The 14,440-nt window shown below is 36.3% G+C and overlaps 1 protein-coding gene across 2 annotated transcripts in view; it reads right to left on the bottom strand.

Annotated features, from left to right (window-relative positions):
- taok2a (TAO kinase 2a) overlaps positions 1-10,414 on the bottom strand; it is a 29,915-nt gene extending 19,501 nt beyond the window's left edge. For both annotated transcript variants that reach the window (XM_016480936.1, XM_016480937.1), the window contains exons 1-4: positions 9,940-10,414; positions 1,119-1,259; positions 971-1,042; positions 771-872 (exon numbers count right to left, since the gene is read on the bottom strand). In XM_016480936.1, coding sequence (XP_016336422.1) covers positions 771-872; positions 971-1,042; positions 1,119-1,250 — 306 coding nt within the window. In that variant the 5' untranslated portion in view covers positions 1,251-1,259; positions 9,940-10,414. The remainder of the gene's footprint in view (positions 1-770; positions 873-970; positions 1,043-1,118; positions 1,260-9,939) is intronic.
- Positions 10,415-14,440: the final 4,026 nt, after the last annotated feature.

Genomic DNA, 14,440 nt, shown 5'->3' with positions numbered 1-14,440 from the left:
GATGACAAAGATACTGTGGACAAGAACAAAGCTATATGCCAAACATATAGTTGATGGGCCCTATTGACTTGACTTCCATAGTATGGAGAAAAATATATGGAAGTCAATGGTGACCAAAACAGTTTGGTTATCCATATTCTTCAAAATATCTTCTTTTGTGTTCAACAGAAGAAAATAAATTCATACATGCATAAATGATGACAAAATTTTTATTTTTGGGCGAACTATCACCCAAAAGCCAGTATTGGTTTTCCTACACCATTCATAGGCTTGCAGCCTCCATGTTACAGCTAATGCTGTGAGATTTTATGTTTGTTTTATCTTAAACATAAAATAACCTGATCCTGTTTGATCAAGGCATGCGACTGTTCTGACTTGTCCAATTTTCAGCATCAGTTTTTCATCTTGCATCAAAATTCTGTCTATTCATTGTATGCATTTGAAATATAGAGTTGGGTTCTGTTTTATTGTACCCAAGTGTACCAAAAATAAAAAGTGTTTAATATACAGGTTTGTGGCTCTTAATTTCCTATTAATTAACCATTTGTAATCTTATGTTCACTGTTCATTTTTTTATAAATATAGGATTTGTATTATATCTATATTCATTCATATAGTCAAATCGAATCGAGAATTTAAATCAAAAATCGAATCGAAATCAAATCGAAAATCGAAATTGAATCGAATTGAGAGCTTGAAAATCGAAATTGAATCGAATTGGAACATCTGAATCGATACCCAGCCCTACATACATATGTGTACTTGCTTACCCATGCTGTGTGCTCTCTGAGGTAGCACCCTTTGTATTCGATGGTATTGGGGTGTCTGAGCTTCTGCAAGAACTTCACCTCCTTTATGATGTCCTGCCATTTCTGGGGACCAACACACCAAGCATTAGTAAAAACGTGATTTGTGAGTTTCAAACTGTCTGATTCAGTACTACAGAGATTCAAATTGTATTGATCCTGACCTCATTAGACTGCTTGCCACTGAACGACATCTTCTTGATGGCCACCACTTCGTTGGAACGTACATCATGAGCCTGAAAGAAATATACGGTCATACAGAGCTTGTACACAAATGTCCACAGCACACAAATATCGGCATGGCTTGCTTACAAAGTACACGGCTCCAAAGCTGCCATGACCGATCTCGCGGAGATCAGTGAACAGTTTCTCAGGATCATCCCTGTAGAAGAGCTCAGACACCTCGGAGTCCTTCGGGGTCCCAGTACGCACACTGGCAGGCATGACTGGCTCCTGGGATGGAGAACAATAGAGAGAGAGAATGTGTAACTATGTATGCGAAATAAGCAATTGTGTTGTATTATTAGGGCTGGGTTTTGACACAAATTTCACGATTTGATTCTCATTCACAAGCTTGTGATTCGATTTGATTATACTGGATATATATCAGGTACAGTACATGCCAAATGTTCAAGGAAAAAAAAATTCTCAACTAATGCTGCAAAATATACATGAGAGTCAGTTGGTAATACATTACTATAATATTGAAGGTTAAATTTGACTGATTTGTTAAAATTACATTTAATGAAGTTTTTAAAATAATAAAGTTACAATTACAAAATAATATTTCTACTTCAATTCATTTTTTTTATATAAACAATGGTGGCTGTCATAAAAACTTGATGGATTTATTCAAACATAAATGAAACATTGAAGAACAGTAAAATTTATAATGAATATGTTATATGGTGCATATATTTAGCTAAATGCCCCTCTCTACAATTTATTTTTCTATCTGACTAATGAGTTTATGGTTACCGAATATGTTTTTTCTGAGGTAAATGTGACATTACGTGACACATTGTTTACAAGACGTTATATTGACGTCTTTGCGCAGAGGAAACACTGATTGAGCGATTACATGAGACAGGATACGGATTATAAAGTTGTACTCTTTCTTTTAACTTGCCTTCGGATGTTTAGTCATGTTTATTTTGTGCTGAAACTGGTATTAATGTGGAGAAGATGATTAGTTCACGTGCGCCTCGCGCTGCTGCTTTTATTGAACTGAGGCGCTACAGCGATCTATCACTCCACATTAAACAGTGCCAAAACGGCATTTATTGTTGAATACTGCAATACAATGGACAGAATTTGAAATCTGAGACTTGTCTGAGATCTGAGTTTCAGATTAAAAGTACAATGTTTAATTGTACATTGTATAAGCACGATGCTTATTGCGATATATTGGATGGGAAGTGCCCTTCAGTGTTCCGTCCGTTAACTGAAAACAGGCTAGACTAATCGATTCTTGGATTTAAGAATCGATATCGTTCCGTAAAAATGAGAATCGATTAATAGAGATATCGATATTTTTTACCCAGCCCTATGTATTATGTTTATCTGCAACATCACAAAAACAAGGCATCGAGTCTCAAATTCTCAACAGGTCGTATCTTTACTGAGACTTAACTCAGGACTTCCTATTAGGACTGTCATTATTGATTATTCCAGAAATCGGCCGATTATCGTGACTATTAATCAAGAAATTACTTTACTGATTACTTTTAATTGTAATCAAGGATTTTTAAAAACTGAGTACTCAAGTTAAATTGAGTAATCATGACAGCCCAACGTCCAAAATGAATAAAACCAAATCTTAGAGCCAGTGAAAATGGCTTAAAGCCACCAGGCACTACCTTCATTAGGAAGATAATACATAGTTAAAATAGTAAGATAATGACCTTGATATAGCCTCAGTGACGTGAGTGATTTGAATCAAGGACATACTGTCTTCGAAGACCTATCCGTTTCAACACGCGAGTCACCTAATGGCTTATCTCGGTACAAAAATTTACCAACTGGTTTGTCTAAGATGCTATTAAGTTTTCTTCTCCAAAACACCATGAGGCATCAATTCCTTGTACCAAGTAAACAGACTGAAAATATGAGGAACAAAAATCACATTTTAGGTACAGGTGCAGTTTACATGGTTATGCAGGGTAAAACTGTTAAGTGACCACACTGTCATAGATAAACAACAATGGCTAAGACATATTTACAGCTCGATTCACCTGTCAAAAGGGTAATTCCAAGCTGTCAATTTACACATTTGTTTGGGGAGCAACATTTGGCAGGATGTGCTATTTTTTAATATTATATCAGATTACTCAATTAAGCAACCGATTAATGGATCAGTAAAGTATTTTTTTTAACTGCAAAAAAATACATTTTACAATAATAATGTTTATACTGCATTTTTGATCAATTAAATGCAGCATTGGTGAGCATAAACCTTTTAAAACATTTTTGTAAATCTTTTGAATGGCAGTGTAAAGCCCAATTCAGACTACACGATTTTAGTGTCTTGGGGATTCGTAAACGACAATGGGCGTACCGAAATTGGTACCGAGAACCGTGGATTTTCACTGGTATTGGTACCGAATACTGAAATTTTGGTACCGTGACAACACTAGGCGTCAGGATGCAAGATTCAATCGATTCATCTCGTGAAGTGTGTCATAGTGGACGACAACCAATGTCACGTCTGCGGTGCTTCAAGACGTTAACACAGAAAGACTAGCATGTTTATTTTTTCCATCATCCACAACGAGTTCAGTCACATCAATGTCAATTTTATTTCTATAGCACAACTAAACACAACAACAGTTGACCAGTGTGCTTTACACCAATACAAGAGAAAGTAAAAATATCAATATATAATTAAGAAAATTATAAAAGCAAAAACACACAGTGCAATACATTTCATTACTGACCATATGCCAGTTCAAAAAGGTAAGTTTTTAACCTAGATTTAAAAACCAATATGGTTGGAGCAAATCTAAAATTGGAGGGTAGTACATTCCACAATCTGGGAGCAGCTACTGAAAAGGCACGGTCACCCCTACTTTTCAGCTTTGATTTCGGAATATGTAGTAATCTCTAATTAGACGACCGGAGAGACACAACTGGACGATGTTCTGTCAGTAAATCCGAAAGGTAAGGAGGGGCCAGACCATTTAAAGATTTAAATACTAAAAGAAGAATTGTGACACAGGCCGACAGGCCTTCGTACATGCTTTCAAACATAACAAAATGAAAGAGAGACAACGGTATCGGTCCTGCTAGGTGGATTTTTACAATGGAGAAAATGTTCGTGGCGCTATGGTTTTTAGACAGAGTGAAAAAAGGCCAAATAAAAACTATTTTACCTAGGGATGCACCGAATGTTCGGCAACCGAAATTATTCGGCCGAAAATAGTGAAAAGACCGAATAAATTGTACCGAACAATGACGTGACGTGATCAAAGAGGCGCGTGCTAATGCAGCAAACATGACGGCAGTGTGGAAGCATTTAAAACTGTCCGAGAAAGACGCAAAAATCATTACAAGCACCGACAGCGAGAGACTGTTTAGTGCTGCATCGCATGTCTTCGATGAGAAGAGGAAGGGTGGTTGTTGCTGGTTACTGTATGATGATTAAAATCGCGAAATGCCCTTAAACAAATAAACTGCAAAATGTTATGTTTTCTAATACACGCAGGAATTGCATGTGTTCAAACAGCGCTGCACGAGCTCGCGGCGGTAGGGTTCAAAGTCCAAAGCGTGAGGGAAATCTGTGCTGAAACTGTTACTCGTCAGCTGCTCAGTAACATTTTTATGAATTTTTACAAGGCATGTGACAATGCGATACGTGCAACAAACGTCTTCCCAAATTCGTAATGAGAATCATTTGTCAACAAAAAGAAGCACTGAGGTCTTCCTGCGGGTTTCTGCCAAAATAAAAGTTGAGAAAAAGTAAGAACTCCGTCAACATTAATAAATGTTATTATAATTTTACTGTTGCTCTGTAAAATAAAATAAAAAAACGAAAATAATAATGAAAATAATAATTACAACAGCTCTATTAAAACATTTATTGTAACATTTACACAGTGTTCAGACTAGGATCTATAATATTTTCTAATGTTTTAAAATAAGTCTCTTCTGCTCAGCAAGGCTGCATTTATTTGTAAGGCAAAAATACATGCCTGATTCAAGAAGAGGGTCTAAAAAAATGGCCAAAAAATATTATTTTACCAACTTATTAATTTTAAGTTAAGTTGTGTTTTATTAGTATAATGTCTGCTAGAATGCTAAAAAATGTTCAGTGTTAAGTAAAAATTTTTAAATTGTTATTTTGTAAATTATTTTTTTCTTTGAAAAGCAAGACGAAACAGTAAAAAGCACATTTTGGCTATTTAATTTATGCAATGGTGAAAAAATTGTCAAAATGGGGGAAAAACCGTGAAAAACCGTGTTCGGTATTCGGCCTTCGGCGAAGTGTTTCATTTTGTTCGGCTTCTGCCAAGAATTTTTATTTCGGTGCATCCCTAATTTTACCTCAGTTCTCTTTGACAGTGCATACTGTCCTCTTCACGCAATCCAGATGTGTGTCCATTGTCAGGTTTTCTAGTTTTTTGCACTTTTCAGACGACAAGACACGCTGTTTGCTAGCCACTGTTTGTTTACGCTCATGTCACCGCCTGTCTAGTCCCGCGCTATCGATGACAGCATGCGCGTCGTTAAAGACGTAAGCGATGAATGGTCGGGTAGCAACGTGCAGTCTGACATGTTTCTTGTTCAAGACACAACTACATTTTAGGAGTCAAAACCACATGCCCGGCAAAAACATTGTGTAGTCTGAACTGGGCTTAAGTAGTGGAAAAAAATAATAAAAAAATAAATGAATAAAAAATCAAACCAAAATGCAGGCAAATGGCATAATTCTAATAAACGTTTTTGGTTGGGGTGAAAATGTTTTTTGGAAATGGAACAAAGTGTGAAAATAATCAAAATGCCACTCTAAACTTGAAACGTGAACTCCTCTCATCTCTTCTCTGGCTTGGCATATATGCCACAATCTGGCATCTGCAGCACACCATAAAGGACTCAGAAGTCTGTGACCCACTTAGAAGTTGTGAGACTTGGTGCTGCGCATTAATAATGAGGATGCAGTAATCTGCCCTGGTTGGATGATTCAAAATCAGATGTGTCGTTCCTTCTTTTTCATCTTCTTCATGTTAGCACACCGAGTGCTGTTTGTTTGCACTGTGTGAATATTAAGAAAAACAGACCATCATTCGACGCATCACACATCCGGTTAATTTACATTCAAACACAATCCATAAAGTACACACGCTTCTCAAAATGTAAAGAAAATCCTGGCCTCCATCTAATTTGCATATGCATTTCAAATTCACACATTATGAACAGTGGGAAAAATAAATATGTATTCTGGCTTCAGTCAGAGTGGTTTAGTACAATGTTTGTGAGGGAGTGAAAAAAATATTTTGGGCTAAATTATAGTAATGCAATTAACTATTCTTGCAAATGATTCATCTGCCGTTTACTACTTTGGTTAATCTAAAATATTTAATGATCATGTTATTAACAACTTGCAAGGCTAAAAAATATGGTAGATTAGTAAAAGCAATGTCAATGCAATTTCCTTTTTTCTTTTTGTTACTGTAATTTTCCTTTTTTTTTTAATCTCATTAAATGTTACTCTAAAAACAGCTACAAGACGCACTTCAATAAAACAAAAATGCAGTAAACAGCAACTTCGCCTTCGAAAAATATTCGCATGGTTTAAAGAAAATATTTGTCAGAAACCTGACCTGATGAAACTATTCACATGATCTCCATGCTCTGGTGATGATCGATACTGAAATCTGATCTAAATGTTTACTGGGTGGTAGCAGCCCATCTATACTCAAATGAAAAAACACTACGAAGACATTCTCACATTAGTTTGCTTATCAGACAGGTGGAGAATTGCAATTTTTGAGATTCTTTTGCTCTTATCTTGATGTCTTTACTGGCTCTTGAGGCTCAAGGTTTTATAAGAACACAAATACAATCCAAACAATTTTCCACACTGTATCGCCTTTCCTGACTTCACTGAGTCTGTTGCAGAACTGTAAAAATCACAAACACGGAGCTGTTGTATCAATTCACAAAAATTTTAATCTGAAACACCGCAATCTTGCATACTAAAATACGATTTAACAAACACAATAGACTGTCAGTCTGAGTCTAGACACGAAGATTTACACTCGATACATTTCAAAGACATGTAAATGAATAGAAACCACGTAGATATTTGATTTAAGAGATGGGTGAGGCCTATAAAGTCAACATGGACTGTTCGAAACCTATTTTTACCTCTGTAATCTGACAAGTTTCTGAATGAAACACAATATTAAATGGGAAAAAGTAGGGTGGGACTTGATGTGATCTATTGGGAGTTGACAATGGAGCCAGATGGCTGAAGGGAAGGGGGTTGAAAAATGGGGATCTGTGATATCAGTAGAAAAAGGAGAGTTGTTTCCTTATATAAAAGATTACTAAGACAACACTGTTTGTAAAAGAAATAAAAAGCATTAAGAAAGCAAATTTCGATTAGGGTCCATTGGCTTTAAAAGTTGTGACATTACTGAATTAAACAGACCTTTTCTTCTGTATTCGAGTGCAACAGATTATCGAAAAACTAAAATGTAGGGTGGGTTCTATTCACTGGTTGTTGATTGGATTTTGAGCTGCTTGCAGGGTCGGGTTTTAAATGGACTAAATGATTTTGAGAAGTCCTACATACGCCACCAGAGAGAACCCTGTAGATTTCACTAGAAAGTTGCATTATGACATTTTGAACACTACAAGGCCAAACCTGTTTTAATAAATGAAACATGCTTGGTTGTTCACAATAAGATCAATTACAGGCATTCAGTAAATAATTTTCATTTCATGCCAACTTATGCTGCGTTCAAGTCCTCCTGGGACGTTCGTACTTACGAGTTGACAAGTCGTAATTATGACGTCAGGTGCGTTCAAGTCAGTTTAGTCGGCACAAGATGGCGGTGTACCTTCTTTTAATAAATTACAAGAAAATACAACAGGGTCTGCATTTTTTTACTTGGATTTAATTAACTAGCTGCGTAACAAGAACATGACCAATTTAAGTTTATAGGACAACTAAACTATCAATTTAAACAAAAAGTTACCGTCAACTACAGACGTTGCATCCATCGATTCCGCCATGTTTCTCATTGACATGCCCCCAACTCGGGACTTAAAGAAAATTTCGAGTTTTCCACTCGTAATAACGACTTTGTGGTGGCGTTCATGTGCGTTCAACTCGTAAATACGATCTATCCGACATGACTTGAACGCACCATTAGAACATATCTGACATGGAGCACAGAGGACCCATGATAGACATGGCCGTTCCCGACGAACACATGTTGGGACAATCAGCTCAGAAAACAACTCCAGAACAGACACTCAGATCGAAATATAATACTTCAACCAGACACCCCTGCACAATAAGTCAGACGGTGACTCAATCACACCGTGGGAGACAAGCAAGAAGGTAAAACCCAAAGAAGTTCATCTGAGTTTCAAAGCTTTTAGCGGCATAGGAAACTTTTGTCATTTCTGGTTGCTGTAATGAAGACTAGAAAATACATCAAGAAGAAGCACATGTCATTTGAGCTCTGTGGATCACCAGTACTTCCTTTGCTTCAAACAGCATGATTACAGTGTGGTGGGGGTCTATGGGATGGAGAAGCCTATTTCGCATTTCCTGTTTAAAGAAAGGAGGTTCACGTAAGATCTAAGGGAAAACCCACAGCTGCAAACCAACCCACAATACGACTCTTTAGAACAGTACTTCTCAATTTGCACATTTTGGATATCTGTATATTTAAGGGATGGTTCACTCAAAAATGAAAATTCGGTCATCACTGACTCACCCTCACGTCATTCCAAACCCATTCGTTCATCTTTGAAACTCAAATGATGATATTTTATAAAAACCTAAAAGGGTTCTGACCCTTAACTTTAAGTTAATGTAACCCAAACTTTGATTCAAAGAATTCCTAAAAACACTGATTAATTGTTTAAATGTGAATAAAATCCTAAATTAAATCTGTTCATCGTATAAAGCAATGATGTCTACTCAGATGATTTTTTTATTCTCAGATGATTTATGTTTACCATGTCTTTTATGGACTTTTAGAAGCATCAAAGTTTTAGCCACACTGACTTTCAATTGAAGGAGTAAAATATATCAGGTTTATTAAAAAAAAAAAAATTCATTAAACCTTCATATAGGCTTGGATTAGGGCGAGTCATTTTAGAAAGCATTATCATTTTTGGATGAAACATCTGTTAACCCCACCTGATTTATATCTTCAGTTCACACATATAGGCTCCAAGACCTGGGTGTGTCATCCAAAACCTGCAGCAATCAAGACTGAGAAGTGCATCTTTTCAAAGTATTGATGAGGTCTTTGACAGTCTTCTAACATTACACAATAAATATCAAGTATTGATTACACTTAGCCTTATGTGCTATTATTGTACTTAAATGGTACCCAGTAATGTTCTTCCTTCCACCCACTGAGTGCACTTAAGTCCATAATGTGTTTGTGCAGCTGAAGCACACCTTTCACATCACTAAAACCTTTGGAGTTTGTGTGCAGTGCAGCACTTTTGTTGGCCTCGGGGCTGAATTAATTGTCAAGTGCTTTTTAAAAAAGTGTGAAGATTTGCATACTATTGTATAAATGCTAATTAGGGATGGGGGCAGAATCAGTTTCCGGTGTTCTGCTGGAAAAGGGAAACTAAACAATAGAGAAATACACCGGCTGTCTCTCAAAACGGCATTTTAGGGTATCAGAGACAAAATACTGTGTCCGATGCTCACTAGGTTTTGAGACATATCCACTAACTTAAAAGGGAATGGTTGTGTTATGATTTTGGTACAAACCCATGGTTATGGTGTAATGATGGAAGATGTCCGGCTAGTTCATGACAGGCTCAAGATGAGCGTCTGTCAACACCGAAAGCCTGAAATCTATGCAGCTATAAATGTCTCACAATCACCATTATGTTATAAACTCAAGTGTTCAAATAAAACAGACTGTCTTACCGTGGTGTTCTGCGATCCTGCGCTTTATTCCCGGTGAATAGACACTTATCCGGCTTCCTCCGCAAATAACCGTGGCGTTTGCTGTTATTTTGTCCGCTGCGACGTTTCAAATCAACACACGGCCCATATTTCTACCAACGTCCGCCTTCTAGCGTGCTTAAGAGTATAATATGATAATTATGAACGTCGTACAACACTTTAGTGTCTATGAAGTCTTTATCTCACTCTTTCGCTAACGGTTCGTTAGCCAGCTAGCCAAATGTTTCCTCTTTGAATACGGGCCGCGGCTGGTGTACCTGCTCGCCCGCTCCCGCGCCTATCATATTGCACAGTTACATCCGCACTTTTGATTCTCGGTATGATTTGAAGACTAATTTTATTATGGGACTGATTGTCTTTCTGTCTAACCCCCTTTTTTGTCCAGGAAACGCAAAATGGCTACGTGGGGCGGGAGCCAACCGGAAGGAAGGTCAAAATTATTTGCTGTGTGTTTCCGGTGAAGAGTGGCGTTGTGAATCTGCCATCTTAATAAGGTTTATTTTTTTATTTTATTTTTTTATACAATACACTAACATACAATGATATGTTGTACATAATAACAACTGCTAGATACATTACACAACTTAACAGTTTAGATTATAACACTGCTATAATAAACAGACTGCTCTTTTAAACAGAAGAGATGTATTTATACACTTCATGTTACATGTCAGCTTGTTCACTGACCAAAGTGTAAGAAAGTTGCGCACGTCCCACAAACCCACACAGGGCTCAGGTGCAGGACAAAAAAAAAGTCAAACTATAGCAAAAATACAAACGTATTGTCCGCACACTGATGTAACTGCTCCATAAAAATAATTTATTTATTATTTATTGCTATAGCTTGTTCACTGAGCCATACCGTTTTTAAGGTCTTTTTTTAATCTATAGAGAAAAGTCTAAAATAGGAGGGTTTGGATGTTACCTTTGCTTTATACCAATTGAAATATCCGAAGCAAAATTTAACAATTTTTTTTATAGTTTTATATTTTTATTTTATAGTGTTTATCAATTAAGAAAAAGACAGTGTTACAGCATAAAAATACATTATGGGTTCATTGGCATTTTCTTTTTCTGTTTTCAATGCACTCTTGTGCCAGAATCCTTTAGAGTAACTGCAAGAGCAAAATTAAGTCAAATCAATTAGCATTTATTTATGCCTAATACAATGCAGATTGTTTCAAAGAAACTTCACATCAATAAACAAGAAAATAACAGTGTAAATGCTGTAAAATTAATCAGTTAATTACTTACATTTCAGCTGTAGAGCAGCACTATCATTATTCAGCTCATTTATAGTTGCATTATTTTTCAATTCAGTTCAATAACTGTCATTTTCAATGTTCAAAAATGACTAAACTAATTCAATTCAGATGTAAAGCAGCTCTACAGAAGGCAATAATGTTATTATTCAGCTCAAGTCAATTTAACGTTGATTCATTTCAGTTTAATAACAGTGTTCAGTTTAAATTCTGTTCTCATCCGATGGTGTTAGTGCAGTTAAATCGATATACTGATCAAAGGACACAAAGGTGAAATATCCAACTGAAACTGATAACAAAAAGGGATGGGTAATGACTACACATAATATGCACTTTTAAGTGCAAAGGTATTTTGTCAGGGTCCAGTCTCTCTGTGAAAGCTAATGTTTTACACAAATGTGTTACACTAATGTACTTTTGAACTCTTTAATGAGGGTGTCAACATGAAGTAAATTTTTTAACATTTTGCTGCTTAAATTGATTGCCAGTTACTAAAAGCCTAAAAAAAAAATCAGTTAAATATCCAAAACATACTGTTTTTTAATTATTAATATGGTGGGTACATAAAAATGTACTACACTGAGGCCAACGTAATCAATGAACAAATTTTCATTACCAAACATAAACAAAACAAAAAAAGTAATTGAAACTGTACTGCCCTGTGAATGAGCTATAGTTTATCCTGAAAGAGAACTGACTTGTTAGAAAAAAAGGTCCTGTGCATATTTTCATATTTTTATGATTTGTTATCTGTTATAACAATGCAACTGAATGATGTTTATGCATGTTGTTATGACTGTTTGCGAAAATAATGAAATTTGAAAATCTGGGTTCCCCAAAGAACATTTCAGTGCACATATCTTAAAAGAACCATTTTTGAAGAGAATTGTAATAATTTAAAGACATTTTTTCACTATAATGATCCTTTTGGGAAATGAAAAGATTCAGGGATATTAAATGTTCTTCATGGAACCAAAGATGTCAATAAAGAACCTTTATTTTTTATTGTGTTAAATGGGTATATGTCAAATCTATGAAATATGATCATAGGGCACCTTTATGCCCCTTTTTACAAGATGTAATATAAATCTTATGGCTTGAATGTGCCTGCGAAGTTTCAGCTCAAAATACCATACAGCTCGTTTATTATAACTTGTTGGAAAGTGACATTTTTGGGGCGGGGCTAAAAATAGTTGTTTCAGGGGTGTGTTCCCATACATGAAAATGAGCTGCAACTTCCTGCCCGACTCCAGAAGGGGGCGGAGCCTAGACGTATCTACTTTGTATGGCAGAGAGGAGAAGCAACATGACCCTTACCAAAAAGTAGTATACTTCAAGTTTATTTTAGCCCAATAAAGAACCTTTATTTTTAAGAGTGTAGCTTGATTGTTGATTCACTCTTAAAAATAAAAATTCCAAAACAGAGTTTTCAAAACAATGCCACAATCTGGGCAATCTGGGTTCCCCAAAGAACATTTCAGTGCACATATCTTAAAAGAACCATTTTTGAAGATAATTGTAATAATTTAAAGACATTTTTTCACTATAATGATCCTTTTGGGAAATTAAAAGATTCAGGGATATTAAATGTTCTTCATGGAACCAAAGATGTCAAAGAACCTTTATTTTTTATTGTGTTAAATGGGTATATGTCAAATCTATGAAATATGATCATAGGGCACCTTTATGCCCCTTTTTACAAGATGTAATATAAATCTTATGGCTTGAATGTGCCTGCGAAGTTTCAGCTCAAAATACCATACAGCTCGTTTATTATAACTTGTTGGAAAGTGACATTTTTGGGGCGGGGCTAAAAATAGTTGTTTCAGGGGTGTGTTCCCATACATGAAAATGAGCTGCAACTTCCTGCCCGACTCCAGAAGGGGGCGGAGCCTAGACGTATCTACTTTGCGTATGGCAGAGAGGAGAAGCAACATGAGCTAGAGTGAGAGGACCGGTATTCAGCCGTACAGTACATGTACGAACCGGATTCAGACACAGAACAAGGAGAGACTACAGCAGAAGAAACAATAATGCAAATGAACCAGAATGTCTCGGAATGGTAGTTTGAATCATTTATTGAACTTGTATAGTTTTTCACAGCCGCTTTGTAACGATGGATGCGACCATCGTTGTTTTTTTTGTTTTTTTTGACACAGCCGATCGCACGCAGACAAAATGGCGGACATAGCACAACACCCTGAGAGCTGAGGATATAGTAATACACGTCTGTCAGTCAATATGACGTCATATTGTGGACAGGATCCAAACCTCTCGTTTTATGAGCCTGGTTTGGTTTTATGAAGATTTAAAAAAAAAAAAGACTGGATGGATTTTTATCATTTAAGATGGCTGTGTACACACAATTCCAACACACATTTCTGTCCAAACACCTTGTAAAAGTGGATTTTGCATAATAGGTTCCCCTCAAAGCATAATTATTTTCATGTTAAGAGCCCAAGTATGTCACTAGGGCAAATAAAAGATCCTGAAAGTGGCTGTAAGACCTGTTTCACAGCAGCTGCACAAGTAAGCAGTGAGTATAGGGTGTATTTAAGCATTAAGCATACCGTTCACGCAAGCATATTTACATTTAGGCTACATTTATTCTTTTGCCTTTTTTGATTTTGTTAATTGTATAATAAATAAAAAGAAAACAATACAAAAAGATTAGAAAAGCTATTGTTAGTTTTTTTTTAAAGAAAACAAGCAGTAAATGAATAGAGATGGATGATCATGAAGAGATGTGTTTTTAGCCGATTCTTGAAGATGGCTTAGGACTGAGTTGGGCATGTCATTCCACCAGGAGGGAACATTTAATTTAAAAGTCCGTGAAAGTGATTTTGTGCTTCTTTGGGATGGCACAATAAAGCGCCGTTCACTTGCAGAACGCAAGCTTCTAGATGGCACATAAGTCTGAAGTAATGAATTTAGGTAAAGGGGTGCAGAGCCAGTGGTGGTTTTGTAGGCAAACATTAATGCCTTGAATTTTATGCGAGCAGCTAATGGTATCCAGTGCAAATTGATAAACAGAGGTGTGACATGCATTCTTTTTGGCTCATTAAAAAGTAATCTTGCTGCCGCGTTCTGGATTAATTGTAAAGGTTTGATAGAACTGGCTGGAAGACCTGCCAAGAGAGCATTGCAATAGTTCAGCCTGGACAGAACAAGAGCTTGAACAAGGAGTTGTGAAGCATGTT

Source organism: Sinocyclocheilus anshuiensis, unplaced genomic scaffold, assembly GCF_001515605.1.
Source record: "Sinocyclocheilus anshuiensis isolate Anshui unplaced genomic scaffold, SAMN03320099.WGS_v1.1 scaffold573, whole genome shotgun sequence".
Lineage (NCBI taxonomy): Eukaryota > Metazoa > Chordata > Actinopteri > Cypriniformes > Cyprinidae > Sinocyclocheilus > Sinocyclocheilus anshuiensis.
This window is presented reverse-complemented; position numbering and strand designations above follow the sequence as displayed.